The following is a 19,103-nucleotide window of genomic DNA, read 5'->3' as shown; positions in this document are numbered from 1 at the left end:
CCCTCACCGCCGCCGCACGGGCGCCGCCATACTGCCGCGGCGCCAGCCAATCAGACTGCGCGAACGCGTTTTGTCCCTTCCGCCGCCCCGTCCCTCCGCCTACGGCAACGGAACCACACTTCCCATCAGCCCCCGCGGCCGCGCCTGCCGGGAGGCAGCCCGCAGCCAATCAGCGTCCGGCTCCGCCCCCCCCGCTGCGGCCCCGGGAGCCAATGGGAGCGCGAGGAGGCGCTGACGGGCGGCCCCTCAGTGAGGCAGGCGGCGGCCTCGGCGTGAGGGGAGCGGAGCCGAGCCCCGGTTCCCCCCTCCGGTCCCCCCCGGCCCCGGCCACGCTGGCGCCCGGGGACCCCCCCGAGATGCCGGTGAGGAGCGAGCGGTGCCGCGCAGGCGGGGCCGCGGCGGGCCCGGCCTCGGCCTCCTCCTCGTCCTCCGCTTCGCCGCCGGCCGGAGCGGCCGCCAGCAGCCTGGTGCCGCCGCCCCCCATCAACACGGCGCAGCCCGGCGTGGCCACCTCGCTGCTGTACAGCGGGGCCAAGTTCCGCGGGCAGCAGCGCAGCAAGGGCAATGCCTACGAGGTGGAGGTCGTCATGCAGGTGAGGGCACGGCGGAGGACGGGTTCTGACCGCCCCATCTCCACACAGCTTCACCGGGCCTCGGGCTCCTCCCTGCCGGCCCCTCAGGCCTGCTCTGGCTCGGGCCGTGTCCTGCCGCCGGCCTCCCTGCCTTCAGGCCCGGCCCCGGCTCGCTCAGGACGCAGCCGCAGTGGTATGAACCGGCCGCGGAGCCCCACTGAGGCCTGTGGCTGAGCGGGGGCTCGCACACAGACCTCTCTCTGTCCCCGTTCCCTTCGGGCCTGGAGAGGCCCATGGCGCTCCCTGCTTGACCTCCCTGTGAGTCTCCTGGTTCTGTGAAGCCCAGGGACAGCTCTGAGTGCTGAGGTCTGCAGGGATCTCTTGTTACCTTCTGTGCTCCCCTTTCCTGTTGGGATAAGGGGTAAAGACTGTGTCCTGTTCTCCTCAGGCCCCAGGAGAGGCTCCATTCCCGCAGGGCCACCACTTTGCTCCCTTGCCCTCAAACCCTAAGCAGAGCTCACTGCGCTCAAGCTTTCCCCTCACCTCTGTGCCCTCTTCCCCTTGGGGCTGTCAAGGTTCCTCCCTTCCCCATTCCCTGCAGGCTGTGGAGTGGCCATGCAGGACAGAAGGGTGAGAGCCCGGCTCAGAGCGGGTGATGTCCTCAGAATCCCTTCTTCTGGCATGGCCTGTATTTCAGGCCTGGCTGGGAATGACCAGAGAGCCAGGTCCCAGTCCCAGGCTGTGGCAGAGCTGGACCCAGGGTTCTCCATCCCTGTGGTGTAGGAAGCTCCCACAGGAAGCATGAGGTGAGGTGCGGTGGTTTGTCTGTAACAGGAATGCAACCAGACAGCTGTAGCGTGCTGGAGAATGGGTCCTCTGGCTCCTGTGGCCATTCCTCCTGCAGTCATTGTCACCTGCATGCTTTACTTTTAGGCCCAGGCTCTGGCAGGCTTGCTTTGGGCAGAGCTGGGATGTGTGAAGTCATTAATACACGTCCAAGAAGCCATCTGAGACATGCTTCCCTACAGAGCACACTGCTCACAGCTTTATTCCCACCTTGGTGGCACAGGAGCATGTAGTGAGGGCAGTGCTGAAGCCTGACAGTGCAATGGGGAGCCCCAGGGCTAGCAGATGGGGGGTGTTTGAGCCAGCTCCAGCAGCACCAATGTACCTGGTGGGGTTTGCTGCGGTGGGGACATCCTATGGCTGCTCAGCTCCACTGCACGCAGGGGCTGGCAGTGCCTTTGTGCTAAAAATGCTGCTGTTTTCATGTGTGTCAGCTGAGGAGAGGTGGCTGCTGCTGCTGCTGCTCTCCCTGTGCTGAGCACAGGGAAATGGCGCTTTCCACAGCACAGGTGGGGAAGATTCATCTCCTCAGTGCCTGCACTTCTCTAAATAACTTCCTGCTTGCTCTGAGAAAGGAGCTGGAGATGGTAGGAAAAGCTTGGGAAATCCTCTGGTTTTAAAGGTTCATGGAACCCATGCGGCATCCTAACCAGTGAGATGGAGCCCAAAGAAGGGTGGCATCAAAGTGTTGGATCTGGGAGAAAGGCCTCCTTCAAAGCACATGGGACCTCATCTGGCTTCTGAGCAGGCCTTGGTGTGCACCCTGCAGCCAGGAGAGGCAGGGTGCACACAGAAGCTGTGGCTGCCCCATCCCTGGCAGTGTTCAAGGCCAGGTTGGACACAGGGGCTTGGAGCAGCTGCTCCAGTGGAAGGGGTCCCTGCCCGTGGCTGGGGTTGGAGCTGGAGGAGCTTTAAGGTCCTTTCCAACCCAAACCATTCCATGATTCTATGGGAAGTGAGTTAGTGAGGTGTGGGTCAGGCCTGTTAAATAAGCAGAGGGCAAAGCTCAGGGCTGTGCTTTCTTCCTCTAGCCTGGATTATCTCCAGTAAATAAGATGCTTTTTACTCTTCCCTCACCCAAACACTTGTTTGCTGCTGGTGGTTGATGGAGAGATGTGGGGCTGGGGGTGTGATTAAGTCAATGGTGCTTTCACTTGGAGAAAACAGAGTTGGCTTCATCTGGGTGGAAGGGGAAGGTTTGCTTCCTATTGGAGACCTAGGCAGAGGCTGCTGCCTCAGTGTGATGGAGCTGGAAGCCGGCAGGGTGATATCAGGGATGTCGGAGGTGAGCTGAGCACCTCTAGATGATCATTCCAAGTGGTTCCCAGCCATGGGGAAGGGCTGTGAGTGTGAGCACTGGGCAGTGAGCTGGACAGAAATTAGCCTTGCAGGGGTCAGAAACTGCTTTGGATCAATTGGGTGTCTTCTTGCCTGTGCTTATGGTTGGACCTTGCACTCTTTTCTAGCATGTGGATATGGAAAACTCGTATCTCTGTGGATACTTGAAGATTAAAGGCCTTACAGAGGTGAGTGTTAAGTGGAAAACAGCAAGAAAAGATGCATGTAAAGGCTTTGCTTGTTCCTGGTGGAGTGGGGGAAGCTGCCATTAGAAATAGGAAGTGGAGTAGATTTCACCACCAAACAGTTTAACAGCGTCAGTCTGTGCTTGGCATGTAGAGCAAGTGCAGTGGGCCTGGATGGGAGTCCTGGGAGTGGGAAGTTCATCTGTCATCCCTTAAGGTTGAGCAGGCCAAATCTGACCCTGCTTTAGGCACTCTACCAGTGGTGCTGTGTGGCTGAAAGAGTCAGATCTTCATGTATTTCCTTTCCCATCCACCCTCTAAGCTTGCTCATGGTGTGGGACAGTCAGTGAGAGCTGTCTCCCAGGAGTGATGCTTGGAGAAGCTTGCTCACCCCAGCTGAGTCTTCTGTTCCCTGCCCTTGCTCTCCTAATTCAGTGCTAAGGCAAAGCTGGAGAGGAGGTTTTCTCCCCTGGGTGGCTTAATGCAGCCCTTGGGCTTTGGAGCAGCCACACAGCAAGGGGCTGGGTGTCCTCTGGGGAGCTGGCTGTGATTGTCCTGCTAAGAGACTCCCCACGGTCCAGCTCTGACACAGTTCCTGCTTTCAGGAAGTGAAGAGAGGGGCTGGGATAAGAGGGTGAAGGTTGTATGTGTGTGTGTGTGTACCAGACCTGGAGGTGTGAGGCAGGCAGGACCAGTCAGTGGTTGGGAAGCTGAGAGCTCCAGCCTTGGATAGCTCAGAGCTCCTGCTGGGAGATGTGGCTTCTTGCTGAGTGCATGTACCCCTCTATGTGTGTGTGAGTTTCTGGCTCTAGGTGACAAATCTGACCTCTCATCCATCTCTCTTGTCTCCCAGGAGTATCCAACCCTCACCACTTTCTTTGAAGGTGAAATAATCAGTAAGAAACACCCTTTCTTAACACGCAAGTGGGATGCTGATGAAGATGTGGATCGGAAACACTGGGTAAATAACCCTGGGGGGGAGCAGATGTGGGTTCAGTTCAGCTGCTCTGGTGGTAAGGTGCAGTGTGTGCCCATGCCAGAGCTGTCAGAAAGGCCTAGAAACATCTTCTTGGATGTCTTCCTCCTTCCCTCACTGGGATCTTTGCAGGTAGAGGTTCCCCCAGCAGGCTGGTGGCTGTGATCCATGACAGGGGATGGGGCATCTTGCTTGCTGCTTGCTGACCCTGGGGTTGGAAGGGAGCAGCAACAACCTCCCATCTCTTTACCTCCCAACAGGGAGAACATGCTCCTTATTTGAAGGTTTATCACAAAACGGAGTGGAGATGGAGAAGGTGCCTCTAGCACAGGCAGGGCAATTGGTACCTGTGTCTTGGCCACCTCAACCCTCTGCTCAGGGCTGGGTGTGCCTGTGCTCTGGGTCAAGCAGTTCATTGCCTTCCCACCTTGACCTTTGCTGTTGTTTGCCAGACTTTGATGTTTATTATGTTTCTGTCAATAATTTCCTCTGGAAGTATAGGAGCTTCTCCAGCCAGGCTGGATATGGCTGTGGGTGTCTGCCAGTCAATCCTCTGTGTTCCCCTGTGCTCATACTGGGGTATGTGTTTAGCACTGCTCCAAGGGAAGAGCCCCTTTGGTGAGCAGGTCCTGTTCTGTAACAGCTTTTGCTTCCCAAATAGCAGCTGGCACCAGTGAGCTGGAATAAGCATCCTCAATGTTTTCTTCTGTGTTTCAGGGGAAGTTCCAGGCTTTTTACCAGTATGCAAAAACATTTAACTCTGATGACTTTGACTATGAGGATCTGAAAAATGGGGACTATGTCTTCATGAGATGGAAGGTAAACTTCACATGTCTCCTTCTCTGAGCTTACAAAGGACGGATGGAGGCTTGTGGTACCTGAAAGCTTTGTCAGCTCTGATTTAATGAAAGGTTTCACCCTCCCAACGTCATAACCCACCACAGCTGCAAATCCCAGCATGACTCTTGTCTAGCCAGCTAATTGCATCCTGAAGGGCTGCAGTCATGGCTCAAAACACAACAGGAAAATCTTGCTTGGTGATGAGAGAATTGGTGTCTTCAGTCCCTGTGTGTGTGTGACACAGACTGGACAGTCTGCACCTCTCTGTTCTTCACCTGGGTTGATTCTTTCCTCTTTACATGAGCCTTGTGCAGCTGCAAGAGGAGGAAATGATAGAAATGTGGAGTGGTTTGTGTTGGAAGAGGCTTTTGAAAGTCATTCTGGTACCACTTCCCCACCAGGGGACATCTTTTCCCTTTGGATGTTTCCAGGCATAGGTATCTACCACCTCTCTGGGCAGCCTGTGCCAGCAAAGAAAGTCTTCCTTATACCCAATGTAAATCTCCTCTCTTCTGGTTTAAAACTGATACCCCTTCTCCTATCACTAGATGCCCTGGTAAAAAGTCTCTCCATCTTTCTCCTAAGCCCCCTAGAAGGCTGTAAGGTCTCCCCAGAGCTCTCTCTTCATCATCAGCTGGCTCTGATTGCTGGTTTTGCAATTGGCTTCTGGTCTGAGCTGAAACTGATCTCATGCCCTCTTGTTATAAGAGCTTCTATCCTCGGTTGTCTGCTCCCCTGTAGGATGCCTGCAGTGGGGCAGGTGGTGAAAGAACACACTGGTCTCTGCACTGGGCTGCTGAGGGTGCAGGGAGTGCTCAACCAGGAATGCCTTCATGTGAATGGATGCCAGTGCTCAGTTTGGGAGGACACATTGAAGGGAGGGGGTTGTATTTTTGCTCTGTGGTGTTTTAAAACGGAGTCTGTGTTTTGTGCACAGGAGCAGTTTCTAGTCCCAGATCACACCATCAAAGACATCAGTGGTGCTTCCTTTGCTGGTTTCTATTACATCTGCTTCCAGAAGTCAGCAGCATCTATAGAGGGCTATTACTACCATAGGAGTTCAGAATGGTAAGGAAGCTTCTTCCCTTCTGCTCCTCAAACCTAGGAGTGTTCAGGTGGTGCTTTTCTGGGCTGAGAAGGGGGTTTAGCCTGGTGGCTGGACCTCAGGGCAGAAGGGATGGGGTGTGTGCCATGCTTTTCGCCAGAGCAAGCTACTGCAGCCCATCTGTGTGGTATAAAGTGCTGCCCTTTCTTCATGGTGGGGACTAATTGCACTGGTGAAGTGGAGCAGGGGTTGGTACCAGGTCTAGAGGCGTGCTGTGGCTCAGCAAAGCAATGCTCTGGTACATGGGCAGGCAGATAGCACTTATGGATCATGGAAAGCATCCCTCCAGAAGCCTTGTCTCCAGTCCAAGTGCTGACAGGACTCTCTTGTGAGGAAAGACGAGCACAGAGCAGCCTGATCTCGTGTGGAGTTGTGCTCCCTCAGCTTGTGCTTTGCTCAGTGATTGAGGCTTTGAGCTTCTCTGTGCCTTGCCCCTTCAGAGGATGTCAGAGGGGCTTCTGAGAGCGAGCTCAGTACTTCCTCACATATAATGACTGTTGCTCCCTTCAGGCAGCAGCCTTGTCAGGCCAGTGTGTTGTAGTCCAAGGTGCTTGGGGGGTTGCTGTAAGACAAAGGAACAGTCAAAGTCAGTTGGTGTCTTATTAGAGGCAGGGATCTGACAGTGAGCTGTGGAGAGCTCTTTTCCCTCTGGCAGCCTCGAATGTGACACACACAGCAAGTGAATCTGTAGGGTGGCTGAGGCTCTCAGGGGGAGGGAAAGTACCTGGGAGGCTTTCAGACAGATCCCCTCAAGCTGAGCTTTGAAAGGCCTGAGTGTGATTTGCAGTCACAGCAAACACCGTTTGAACATGAAAGTTGTTGCACTTCAAAAGGTGTCCAGAGCCCACCTCAAACACAGCCTGCCTGCAGGTAGCTCAAGGAATGGAAATGAGGCATGATGCTGAGGGGTTTGGCACTGTGGGTAAGTGGGTGTTGGGTGCCTGAACACCTCTGAGGCTGTAAAAGGGGAGAGAAAAGCCACCCGCCAGGCTGTGTGCCCTGGGGGCTGCCAAGCGCTAGGGGAGCTCTGTTGCTCTATGTAATCCTCTTCATCCATCTCTTTCCTTCTCCCAGGTATCAGTCATTGAATTTAACTCACGTTCCTGAGCACAGTGCTCCTATCTATGAATTCCGATGACAGCTGTCCGGAACTGGTACCACACAGAAGCAAACTGGGCAGGAGAGCATGGCCTGCCAGGAGAACTGTGTCCCTGTCGGAGCACGGGAATGCTTCTCTCCTGCCCCTCGGACTCGCGAGACAGAGCCTGAATGTAAAACTCACCCAGCCCAAGGAGCGTGGCTGCTGGAGCTTGATTCTCCCTCCTGTCGAGTGGCGATTTGATCTTTAATCTGGTTTTTGAGCTACCTTTAAATGCACTTTCTTATTGCACAGTTAGTTTCTCTATCACTGAAGTTCTTCCCGGCTCTCCTTTGGAAGCTGTTTCCTCAGTAGCTGGAATCAGTGGTTTGCCCTCTGAGTAATAAGAAAATACAAGCTGGGTGCTTTCTATTTTCATTCTTCCAGCCTGGAGATGGGTTGAAATCGCCAGGACTCAGGTTTGTTGCCCAGATTGCTGCTCCCACAGCCAGGTCCTGTGTGTTTGGGGGGGCTCTGCTCGCCTGCAGCGTGCTGGGGGAGCATTGGCTGAGGCAGATAAGGCTGGAATGAGTCTTTGCTTTGTGCTGGCTGAGGAGGTTAGCCAGAGCTGCAGATCTTTCAGGAATGCCAGCCCTTTGGAGCTGGGAGCTCTTCCAGTGTCTGGATAAGCCACTGGGAATTAATTTGATGTATGGACTTCCAGGCTCTCAGTAAAGTGGATCTGAACTTTGCTTATAGGTGTATATTTGCTCTTTACTTAAGTTAAGGGTAAAAGACAAAAAAAAAGACAAAAAAAAGAGACTTTTATTAAATATATATATATATATTTTTATGGTTCCTTTTCCAAAGGACCCCAATGCACAAGTACTCAATGGCATTTTACAGTTTTCACATTGAAAACCAGGAATGTTTTGTGTTAGTTTTCCAGACGTGTCTGTAATCAGCCGCCTGCTTCCGAGCAGCACCATAGGAACAGGGCAGCATTTGCACTCACTCCTTGTGCTTCCCCACCGCTGCTTGATACCTTTTTATGGGGCTAAAAATACCAAGGAAAGGCAAAAAATACCCCAGCAAAACCCACCCCCAAGTAGCTCTCCTCTGACTTGGAATGTTTCAAGTGATAACTTAAGGCTCCTGTGCCAAAGTGTGTGTGTGTGATGCGCGTGTGGTTTGGTTTCTTAAAGACATTTTCACCCTCAGCCTCGGTTGTATGTTTTACGTGACTGTCCCACCCCGTGGGGCTTGTGATGAGGGTTTAGTTTGAGCTTTTCTGGCTGGTTTTGAAGCATAAACCCCTCCGAGCAGGTTTGTGTTGGGAGTTAACCGGGTGGGTGTTGAGGAAGTGAAGCCTGCCTGTGCCTAGCACCAAGGTGGTTTGGGTTTTCTTCTTTCGAGCTGCCCTTGCTTCCTTTGGTTTATTGCAGCAGCTCAATTGCTAGTTTAAGCCTTAAAGAGAAAGTATTCAGGTCTTGGTGAGCCCGTTTCCTTTATTCCAGGTTGGGATCATGTGTGATTTGGGAAGTGGCTGAGCTGGTCTTGGGAAGTGATGCAGGAATCGCCTGCTTTGAGCATGCTGTTTGCTGCGAATGAATCCTATTCCCCAGCACAAGCAGGGAGAGACCTGCTTTTGGGAGAAGGGGGGACCTGGCCCTTCCGTGGGGCAGGAGCCCCCCATGCCATGAGGGAAGCATGTGCATTGTCTTGGCTGTTGCAGGTGGATTTGGAGAGTAGGGGGAAGTGGGAGAACGATTCAAGGCACGAAGGGAGAGCGGCTGCGAGCAGAGCAGTTGGGAAGCACATCCCTGTTTTATCCTGCTCAAGGAAACTCATCCCTTTGGCAATGGGGAGAGGGGTTTCCTCACGGATGGTGCTGGGTTCAGAGCCTCAGTGGTGCTCTGCTGTGACCAAGCATGGGCTGAAGCCTCCTCCTAGGTGCTGTTTGGGTGCAGAGGGGCAGCTCCAGAGGCTCACTGTGCAATGCTGGTGGTGACACCAACCTCCTTGTGCTTCCCAAGGTGTGACACTTGGGTTTCTGCTGTGGTTGATGCTGGTTGTTGGCAGGAGCTGGGTTAGGAAGGGGTTGTTTAAGATGTCCAAGTACCCCCAAACCTCTGAAGTGTTTTCTTTGAGGCTTGCTATGTTCCAAGGATGGGGAAGGAGCATCCCGCTCTGTGCCGTCTCCTTCCCACCATCCTGAAGCCAACACTTGGGGGGATGCTGATGTGTGTGATAGGCACAGAGCGGGTTGTGGAGCTGAGGAAGCTGTTGGTGCTCAGAGCTTTCCCCCCTATAAACCTTCAGTTTTGGTTTTCCTTTTGCCTTGTTTGAGCTCAGGAGAGCCGTTTTGTATGTGCTGGTGTGGGGAGAGAGAACCCATGTGGGCTTTGGGGGTCAGAGATGGGGTGTTTGGTGTGGGGAGAGGTTGTGATGTCTCTATAAGGTGTTACAGGAGGCGTTTTGCAGAGCGATCAACATCCCAATTAAACATGAACTGTATTCAAGGGCTGTGTCCGTGTGTGTTTGTCAACCAAAGCACTTCTCGTTCCAGCGGTGAGCTCTGCTTCATCCTCTCCCAATGGGATTCCTCCAGCAATCCAGTTACGGAATCCCAGACTGCTTTGGGTTGGAAAACACCTTAAAACTCACCTAATTCCACCCCCTTGCCATGGGCAGGGACACCTTCCACTGGAGCAGCTTGCCCTGACTTGGTGCTGAGCACTGCCAGGATGGGGCTGATTGCTTTAAACGCAGGATTTGGCCTTCATTAATGGATCCTGGGGGGGTCCCTCTGCATCCTTCCTTAGCCCTCTCCCTATAATCCCCATCCATTCACTCCCATCCCTTCCTCCGGGGATGGCCACGCTCGGAACCCAGGCTCCCGGCGCAGGGTTGCAGCCGGAGCGGCGCTGCGGGCGCACAGCACCGCCCTCCCACCCGGACGTGCAACGGGGCCGGCGGCAGTTCCGGAGCGCGGCGTGCGGAGCGGAGCCGGACACAGCCATGGGCATCCTGGAGAAGATCTCGGAGATCGAGAAGGAGATCGCCCGGACACAGAAGAACAAAGGTATGGGGGGAGGTGTTAATGACCCCGGTGTTAATTACCCCTGGTGCTAATTACCCCCGGTATTAATTACCCCTGGTATTAATTACCCCTGGTATTAACTACCCCTGGTATTAGGGTGGCTCTGCCCTGGGTTGGGGCAAGGAGACCTAAGTGATGCTGATGCAAAGAGATGCGGGGTGGTGCTGGGAAGCCATAGGTTAAAGAGGGGAGTGGGGAGCAGAGCTCCCCGTGGGGTCTGTGGGGCCCCGTTGCTGTGGGGAGTGGGGAAATAAAGCTGTAAAGCTTTGGGGTTTGTGGTCTTCTCTGTTCCTTAGGGCTCTGCCTCCTGTTCGGCTGTGCCGGGTGGGAATGGGAAGTGTTCCTATGGGATCACAGCCTGGGTTGGGTTGGAAGGGAGCTTAAAGCTCATCCAGCTCCAACCCCTGCCACAGGCAGGGACCCCTTCCACTGGAGCAGCTGCTCCAAGCCCCTGTGTCCAACCTGGCCTTGAACACTGCCAGGGATGGGGCAGCCACAGCTTCTCTGGGCACCCTGTGCCAGCGCCTCAGCACCCTCATAGTAAAGAACTTCTTGCTAATACCTAACCCAAATCTGCTGTGTTTTTGCCAAGAATAAGCCCATAAAATACTTCCACACGGGAGCTACAAGTTAAATGTCTTTAAAAATTAACAAAAGCAGGGAGAAAACAAATCTTGCATCTTTATGATGTTAAATGTTGTTGGTAAGGAGGGGTCTTTGCCCTGGCGCAGCCATTCCCTGTTTAACTGGCTCCCTTCACTGTTCATTCCTGCCCCTGCTCTCCCCCTGGCTCTCTCTTACTAAGGACCATTTTGGCTGCTTATTCCCCCTAAGCCTGACTTTATGGACTGGTTACCAAAGGTTTGCTCCCAGTGTTTCAGATGCTACAGAACAGCTCCTGTGTGTTGCAGTGGTTCAGACCTGGACCACAAACCGCAATGCTGTTAGTTAGGAGGGGTCCAGCAGTGCATTACCTGTGTTACCTGGTTGTTGTGTTCCTGTTCTTCCAGCCACCGAGTACCACCTTGGGCTGCTGAAGGCAAAGCTTGCCAAGTACAGAGCTCAGCTGCTGGAGCCATCCAAGTCCTCGGCTGCCAAGGGAGAAGGCTTCGATGTGATGAAATCCGGAGATGCCCGCGTGGCACTGATCGGTTTTCCTTCCGTGGGTAAGGTCAGTGAGAGCCTCTGTGTTCCCAGTGTGGGATAGTGGTGTCTAAAGCAGAAACCCATCCGCTCTTCATCCCTCACCTTCCTGCCAGGAGCTAACAGGAGGTGGTTGTGTGCTGAGAGCTGAAGGTTAGGGAGAGGGAAAACCCTCCTCTTGTGCTCTGTGGCAGCAGCCTGAAGCTTGGTCTTGCCCAGCTACAGCAGAGAAAATAGGTGGGAGCATGGGATTTCCATGGAGTTATAGAATCCCAGACTGGTTTAGGTTGGAAAGGACTTAAAGATCATCCAGTTCCAACCCCCTGCCACAAGCAGGGACACCTCACACTAAACCATGGCACCCAAGACAGTGTCCAACCTGGCCTTGAACACCACCAGGGATGGAGCATTCACAGCTTCCCTGGGCAACCCATTCCAGTGCCTCAGCACCCTCACAGTAAAGAACTTCTTCCTTATATCCAACCTGAACTAACCCTGGTTTAGTTTGAACCCATCCCTACTTGTCCTATCTCTCCAGTCCCTGATGATTTACCATCATTGAGGAAAGCATTGTCTGTCCCATCGCCACTTTAATCCCTGTTCCTGGAACAGCCACAACCCAGCTCCTAAGAGCCGAGGAACCCTTTGGTGTTGCCTGTTGAGCTCTTTGTTGGTGTCTCTTTAGTGATGCTCATCTCTTGCCTTGCAGTCCACGTTTTTGAGCTTAATGACCTCAACCGCCAGCGAAGCTGCCTCTTACGAGTTCACAACCCTGACGTGCATCCCAGGAGTCATAGAAGTGAGTAGGATTCTCCTCCTTTTCACATAGTAGTAGTAGCAAGAACCCCAGCCACGCTGATGTGTCTGTTTGCACCGGTTACACTTGTGCTGCCGCTAAGCAGTGATAGCCAAAGGGCTCTGCTGACTTCTGCTTTCAGCTCTGGGATGTCATGAGTGCTCGCAGGTCTCGTGCAACCTGCAGTGCTGATTTAGCACTTCCCTCGCTCCATAACTCCTCAGCATTGGCTGTCTTGAGTGGGGTTTCATCCGCTGCTGTTGGAGTGACCAGAGCAAGGCGACGGTTCTCAGCTGAGTTTTTAATACCCACTATTGGCAGCATTGACCAGATGGCAGGAAACCTTGACAGATTTGTTTTTAATGAAGCTTTCAAAGAGGCAATCTGTACTGTGATCAATTTTGGAAGGAAAACACAGCTCCTCCTGTCCTTGAGGAGTTTGATTAGCGGTGGGCTAAGCATCCATCAGCAAAGCAAATGACAAAGGGCATCAAACTGAAAAGCGTTCAAGAGTAATGAGAAAAGCAGGGCCTGGATTGCAAAGTGGAGTTAAATAATGAAAGCAACTGTATTGGTGTGAACCCAAACACTAATATTGTGACACATCCACATGCAGTCGCTATGAGGGCTTTGCTGCAGGAATAACATGGAAGCTGATGCCCCCACAGATCTGGTGATGAATGAAAACCTCCCATTGCTTCCTGCTGCTGTAAGACCTGCAACACATCTGAGTGACTCGGAGCTGTCTCAATGGGAGGTGGTGGCCCTTGCTTGTTCCTGTGCTTCCTTAGGAGACCAAGAGGAAGGGGTCTGTCCCCTCTCCCTGGTGCTTTGTCCAGCTGCAGTGCTGTGGTGCTTTAGGAGCTGGGGACCTGGGGTGCTGCACCCAGCTTCATAGGAAACACTCTGGAGGTGGCTTTGCAAAGCAGAGCCATCAGCACTATGCAGGGCTGTCCTGCTCTGTCAGCCTCCTTCAGCTCTGCCCTCTGCAGGCTTTGCACCACGTATTTAGGGCTTTTGAGGCAGCTCAGGTGCCCTGTACGAGGCTTTCAACTTCCCACCCTTCTGTTTCCTTTCCAGTACAAAGGAGCCAACATTCAGCTGCTGGATCTGCCTGGCATCATCGAAGGAGCAGCACAAGGTTGGCTGATCGATGTGTTCATGTCAAGCAGGCTCTGCCCTCAGCTGCGCACCTGTGGTGCCTCACACATTAGCAGGTTTCCTGGGCCAATGGTTTCCACGTTGGGTTTCCACATTTGAAGAGTCCTTGATCCTATGTGAGGCACGATTTTTATCCCGGAGCCCACGTATGGTTCTATATGTAGCAGAAAGCTGCTTTTCTGGAGGTGGGAGCCAAAGCAAGGCAGGCTCTTCTCACCTTCCTGCATGAGTGTTATCTTGCTCATCTGTTTTGTGGTGCAGAGGAAGTCTAAAGAAAGATGCTGGAGAGGCGGAGGGGGAAATTACAGCTACACAGTCACCCCTTTTGACTGAGAGCCTGCCAGTCCTCCCATGACTCCGGATTATGGGAGGGGGGCTGGCTTTGTCATTGTCCCCACATTGCCTGTGTCAGAAGATGCCTTAGGGAGCTGCAGATAATCTCCCAATGGTCTCTTGAAGGAGCATGTTCTGGTTGATAAGGTCTTGTTTTGGACCAGAAAATACATTGAACCCTTCTGCACAGGGGCCCTAGGCCCATATCTGGAGCTGCTGCCACAGCAAGTGTGTGGGGATGTGTGTCCTGCTGTCGCAGATGTCATTTCCACCCATGCAGCTGTACTCCAATAGCTCTGCACACACTAATTCCTGTATCCTGTGGCAGAACAGCAGTAAAGGGTATTGTGCTGGACATAACACAGCATGGATGGACCACATACAGTCCCTCAGGGCCCTCCAGCAGCACTGCAGGACCTTTTTCCTTGCTTCCAAGTAGCAGCCCTCCTCTGACACAGACCTCAGCTGGTTTTCCTTGCTGATGGGGCCATCTCCTCTCTCCTCAGGGAAGGGCAGAGGCCGGCAGGTGATAGCTGTGGCCAGGACAGCAGACGTGGTTATTATGATGCTGGATGCCACGAAGGGTGAGGTACAGAGGTGAGTATGTGCTGATGGGCTGCAGAGCTATGGGGTGACCAGGTTCAGGGGCTCCCATGTGCCCAGGGGTTTGAACACACCAACTTCCTCAAGCATTGAGCTCCCAGTGTGTTGGGGAACCAGTATTAAAGCTATTGAGTACGAGCTGGAGGTTGTACTATGTTAGAAGTGGGCTAGCTAACTGGCTTGGGCTCCTGAGCTGGATTGTTCCCTCCGGATGGCTGTTTGGAAATGGGGATGTCAACCTTGATTTCTGCCTCACACTGTTCTCTTATTAGCTGTGGTTTCTAGGTTGTAGGTAAAGGCTGTATCAATGGGAGAGTCAAAAAGGGAAGGGATGGGTGTCCCCTGTCCATGCTCAGCCTGACAGGTACTAATGTGCAGTGTCCCTGCAGGGCCTTGCTGGAGAAAGAACTGGAATCTGTAGGGATCCGGCTGAACAAAAGCAAACCAAATATCTACTTCAAGGTGAGGTTTCCTGGGCTGCTGCAAGCACAGCTGTGTCTGGCTGCCTGTTCAAAGCAGAGATCCCTGTGCACTGCCCCTTGTATTGGACAGACTGAAGGAGGGTCATGGGTTTTGCACTGGTCTTAAGGCTCTTTGTTGCCTCCCTGCAGCCGAAGAAAGGTGGGGGCATCTCCTTCAACTCAACTGTCACGTTGACTCAGTGCTCGGAGAAGCTGGTGCAGCTCATCCTCCATGAATACAGTATCCTTTCCTAACACAGGAGACCCCGAAGCCATCAGCATCAAGTGGTACCCACAGTGGTACTTGCAGTGCCTTTGGTGCTGTCAGCATTGACAGGCCAGCTGATGCTGCTGGCTCCCCATGATGTGTGGATGTGTTGGGGTTTGGGCCTTGACAATGCTCACCTCAGAAATCTTCAATGCTGAAGTCCTGTTCAGAGAGGATTGTTCTCCTGATGAGTTCATTGATGTGATTGTAGGCAACAGGGTCTACATGCCGTGCCTCTATGTGAGTATCTCAGGAGCACACTGCACCCACCACCTGCAGCCTGTGCTGAAGCAAACACTGGGTCCTCCTGGTTCCTAAAGCAGTTAGATTTGGGGGTTAAGAAGTGGAAAACAGCTCCTCAGGGAGCTTTTCATCAGCTTTCCATGGGTGGCTGTGCTCTGTGTGTGTTCTCTGTGCCCTCTTGTGGCTGCCTGCTGTGGAGCAGCATGAGGAGCTGCCTGTCCTGCTGCCATGGGGTTTGTTCCTATGGCAAGGAGCCTTCCTGTGCTGCAAGCTCTGTGCTTGGGGTTTCACTACTGGTCCCATGTGCCAGAGGTCACGTAATGGCTATGGGAGTGACTGGGCCTATAGTGAAACTAAAGGTACTGGAGAACACATTGCAAATCATCCCAAAGGATGAACTTTAAAAGGGCCAAAGTTACGTTTAGGCTTCTGGATTTTACCAGTTTGCTTTACAAAGAGCCTTGGCCTCTCCTCTGGCTCCCAGTTTCTGTTTGAGATGCTGGAACTACCCTGTGATACCTGCAGGTACATGTCTTACTGCCCCACAGTGTTGCTGAATTGACTTCCTAAAGGGTGTGTTGTGTCTTCTTTACTTAGGTTTATAACAAGATTGACCAGATATCCATGGAGGAAGTGGATCGTCTTGCTCGGCGGCCCCACAGTGTTGTCATCAGGTAGGAGGCTGTGACACTGATGTCCTGCCCCACATGGTGTGCTGGTTCATTCCATACCCCTTTCTCCAGCTTTTCCCAAGGAAGGGCTTTTTCCAGGCATCCTTACCCTGGTGAGGCAGGCTGCTTGGCTTCTCCACACTGTCTGCAGGCCAGAGTAAGCCAATCGAAGCTGGTTTAGAAGTGCTGCTCTATCTGGCTGTGGCTTTGGTGCCCCGAAGCTGCTCACCCTTCTGAAGGCTCTATTTACTTACTTCACCTTGGGCTTTTTCCTTTAGTGGCCTCTTTAAAGACTTTCCCCTTTGTCCCCTAACCCTCAGTAAGATGCTTCACCTTGTTCTCCTGGAGCTCTGAATCACAACAGCACTAAACAGAGGTGTTCCTGGTGTTTTGCAGCTGTGGCATGAAACTGAACCTGGATTACTTGCTGGAGAAGCTCTGGGAATACCTGGCACTTACCTGCATCTACACCAAGAAACGAGGACGTAAGTGGCCATCAGCTGAACAGGTTTGAGAGGCCCAAGGGGTCAGTGCTCAGACAGGCTGCTGGTGGGTGCCAGGCTGTCAGTGAGCTCGTGTGGCTTGGGAATGCTGCAGTTGTGCTCTCCCTGAGCAGCTTTCAGCTCTTGGGAGATGCTTTCTCTTCCACCTGATCCTATCTCTCTGCACTAAGAGCTGGACTAAAGCAGGGGAAGGTCAGGTTGGATATAAGGAAGAAGTTCTTTACTGTGAGGGTGCTGAGGTACTGGAATGGGTTGCCCAGGGAGGTTGTGAATGCTCCATCCCTGGCAATGTTCAAGGCCAGGTTGGACAGAGCCTTGGGTGCCATGGTTTAGTGTGAGGTGTCCCTATCCATAGCAGGGGGTTGGAACTGGATGAACTTAAGGTCCTTTCCAAGCCAAACCATCCTATGATGATACAAGGAAGCAAAGTGTGCAAGTTCACTGCTTTCTTCCTTATTATTTGTGAGTACTGGGGTGTCTGCAGAACAGATTCGATGCTTTCAATGCCTGTTTGGGCAAGTGTAACAGGAGGAGGAATTTGGGAGTAGTAAGCCCAAGGCAAGGTGAGGTTGTGTCAGCATATTAGAACACATTTGATGGAAATTAAATGCTTTTTGTTCCCTCCCTCTGCTGCTTCTCCACAGAGAGACCAGACTTTACAGATGCCATTATTCTGCGGAAAGGGGCCTCCGTGGAGCATGTGGTAATTTCTCTGCATCTTTTATGTGTCCTTGTCTGTAGAAAGCAGCTTCCTCTTGGAGCCTGCTGTGATTTGTGCTTCATAAAGCTCAGGATGGGTCAGTGTTACCTGGGCTTCTCCTTTTGTTACTGTTCCTGAGTCCATCTGCCTCAGGTGGCTTTCCTAGCTGCTAGGAAAGGCTAAAAAGGAACTGAATGCAGTCCAGTGAAGAAGCACATGGGAGCAGTGGAACTGGGGCTGTTTGGTGGCTAGTGATCCCTGTGTGTCTCTTCTGTATTCTTCCAAGTGCCATTAACTGGCTCCTAAAGTCACTGTTGTCATTTCTGCCATAGGGTTGAGTTGCTTTTGATTCCTGGGTATTGAGTAGGTTGGTTGTAAAGGCAAAGTAGTGTCATTGCACTGCCTCACACGGTGTCTCTCTTGCAGTGCCATCGCATCCACAGGTCGTTAGCCAGCCAGTTCAAATATGCATTGGTGTGGGTAAGTGCTTAACAGCAAATGACATCTATGTCCTCTGCTGTCTCTGGTCTCCTCTTAACCTTCTTCCCTTTTTGCTTTCAAGGGGACAAGCACAAAATACAGCCCTCAAAGAGTGGGCTTAACCCATATGATGGAGCACGAAGACGTCATTCAGATCGTAAAGAAGTAACTCATGGCTGGTGCTTGGCCTCATCTTTGATCACTACAATTGGAACTGACCACATAAAAGCAAAAGCAACCAAACAAAACAAGAAATAAACGAAAAAGAGAAAGAAAAAGGAAAGGGGAGACGTGTTCCACAGCCAAGAGAGCTTCTGTGAAGCTCCTTCTCTTGGAGAAAGGCAAAAGCTGAGGCTACTCTACTGTACACGCAGGTGGGGATGGGGAAGATGAGGTTCCATCAGGTCAAGTGTTGTCTCCTAGAAAGAAGAGCCACTTCTTCTAGGACACAGTTCCCACAGGTAGGGATGTCCTGCTCCTAGCAGGGGCAGGGTTTGCACATGGATCTGTGGCTGGCTTGACCAGTGGGTTTGTGAGAACAGATCTGGCCCTGTGCTTTGGGACAAGGAAGCCAGGGCTGAGGGAACATTGCTGATGCTTTGCTGCTTATCCATTCACGTAAGTTAAGCACTGATCTGAAACAAAAACGAAGTTCTCCCTCCCCTGCCCACTGGAATCATGATCTCTGCAGCATTCACCATTGGAGGCTTTGGTCTCTGCATCTGAGACAACCCCTGGTGAATGTATCATGGTCCCACCTGAGGTAACACGAGAACGTGGCTCTCTGTGCCTCTCCTTAGCTCTGCAGTAGGGTTTGTAGGACCCCCTGCTCCAGCTGGTACTGAGATGAGGAATGGAGCTTTGCTGATGAATTAACCTGACCAGACTGCAGCAGGGTATGATCACAGTGCCATGGTCTGCACTGAGGAGGCACTTGGGGCTTACTGCTCATCGAGGAGCTCCTTTGCTCTTGGGTCCTTTGCTCCTCCTGCCCATTGGTCCTCAAGAGTCTTGCTGGGGATCTCCTCCTTTCTCACTCATGCCCTTCAATTCCAGTAGCAGCTCTCTGAGCTCCAAGTACCACCCTGTGCCATGGGTTTCACCCCAGCCCTGTAACCATTCTTGCTTGTCTGGCTGTTTCCCATCAGAAATGTGGGCTTCTTCTAATCCTGCTTTTTCCCTTCACTACTGATGCTAAACAACTGGGAGTGCCTGATAGAGAACAGCTCTTTCCTTCTGGGATCAAGAGTTGCCAATAGCTTTTCTTTTATGGGGAAAAGAAAAAGGGGTTGGGGGTGATGTGGATCCTTAACTGTGATGGCAAACATGCCTGAGCAGGGCTCCTTCCCTCTCCTGTGTGCTCCTCGCCATCCCTCACTCACTGATGGAGGAGAAATGGAAGGATTATTTTACTTGAGGAAATAAAAGTTGCTGTTTCATGTGAACTGTGGGTGTCTGCCTGCAGTGGGCAGATGGTTTTGGGGTGCTTTCTATCTCTCTGCTTTACCTCTGGCCACCTGAGGGATGCTGGATGCTGCTGCAGCAGGGAATGGATTGTGAGGCTGGAGGGTGGGAGTGATAGAGATAGCTTAGGTATTGTGTGTAATACCTATTGAAGAAGGTGACTTTGAACTCTTGAGTTCCCTTCCCTGTTCCTGCCTTTGTTCACAGCTGGAATGCAAGAGCAAATCCAGGCTG

At 52.5% G+C, this 19,103-nt stretch overlaps 2 protein-coding genes across 2 annotated transcripts; both read left to right on the top strand.

The window, feature by feature from the left end:
* The first annotated feature begins 271 nt into the window (after window positions 1–271).
* Window positions 272–9,462, top strand: GID4 (GID complex subunit 4 homolog). Its single transcript, XM_005142348.3, has 6 exons — window positions 272–593; window positions 2,885–2,944; window positions 3,795–3,902; window positions 4,635–4,736; window positions 5,695–5,825; window positions 6,937–9,462. Exons 1-6 carry the CDS (start codon window positions 357–359, stop codon window positions 6,998–7,000), a joined length of 702 nt encoding a protein of 233 aa, XP_005142405.2. The 5' UTR covers window positions 272–356; the 3' UTR covers window positions 7,001–9,462.
* Window positions 9,463–9,914: 452 nt separating this feature from the next.
* On the top strand, window positions 9,915–17,656 carry DRG2 (developmentally regulated GTP binding protein 2). The gene is made up of 13 exons (XM_034065698.1): window positions 9,915–10,025; window positions 11,054–11,214; window positions 11,896–11,985; window positions 13,063–13,123; window positions 13,983–14,073; window positions 14,469–14,541; window positions 14,691–14,781; window positions 14,951–15,048; window positions 15,649–15,725; window positions 16,119–16,207; window positions 16,870–16,928; window positions 17,352–17,405; window positions 17,488–17,656. Exons 1-13 carry the CDS (start codon window positions 9,962–9,964, stop codon window positions 17,572–17,574), a joined length of 1,095 nt encoding a protein of 364 aa, XP_033921589.1. The 5' UTR covers window positions 9,915–9,961; the 3' UTR covers window positions 17,575–17,656.
* Window positions 17,657–19,103: the final 1,447 nt, after the last annotated feature.

This window comes from Melopsittacus undulatus, chromosome 8 (genome assembly GCF_012275295.1).
Source record: "Melopsittacus undulatus isolate bMelUnd1 chromosome 8, bMelUnd1.mat.Z, whole genome shotgun sequence".
Lineage (NCBI taxonomy): Eukaryota > Metazoa > Chordata > Aves > Psittaciformes > Psittaculidae > Melopsittacus > Melopsittacus undulatus.
Note: the sequence above shows the minus strand (reverse complement) of the source record. Positions and strands in the feature narration are given on the sequence as shown.

Coding starts and splice junctions, on each gene's coding strand:
- GID4 (XM_005142348.3), top strand. CDS start 357: ATGCCGGTGAGGAGCGAGCGGTGCCGCGCAGGCGGGGCCGCGGCGGGC. Junction 2,945..3,794: donor AGATTAAAGGCCTTACAGAG/GTGAGTGTTAAG, acceptor CTTGTCTCCCAG/GAGTATCCAACCCTCACCAC. Junction 4,737..5,694: donor ATGTCTTCATGAGATGGAAG/GTAAACTTCACA, acceptor TTTTGTGCACAG/GAGCAGTTTCTAGTCCCAGA.
- DRG2 (XM_034065698.1), top strand. CDS start 9,962: ATGGGCATCCTGGAGAAGATCTCGGAGATCGAGAAGGAGATCGCCCGG. Junction 11,215..11,895: donor GTTTTCCTTCCGTGGGTAAG/GTCAGTGAGAGC, acceptor CTTGCCTTGCAG/TCCACGTTTTTGAGCTTAAT. Junction 14,542..14,690: donor AACCAAATATCTACTTCAAG/GTGAGGTTTCCT, acceptor GCCTCCCTGCAG/CCGAAGAAAGGTGGGGGCAT.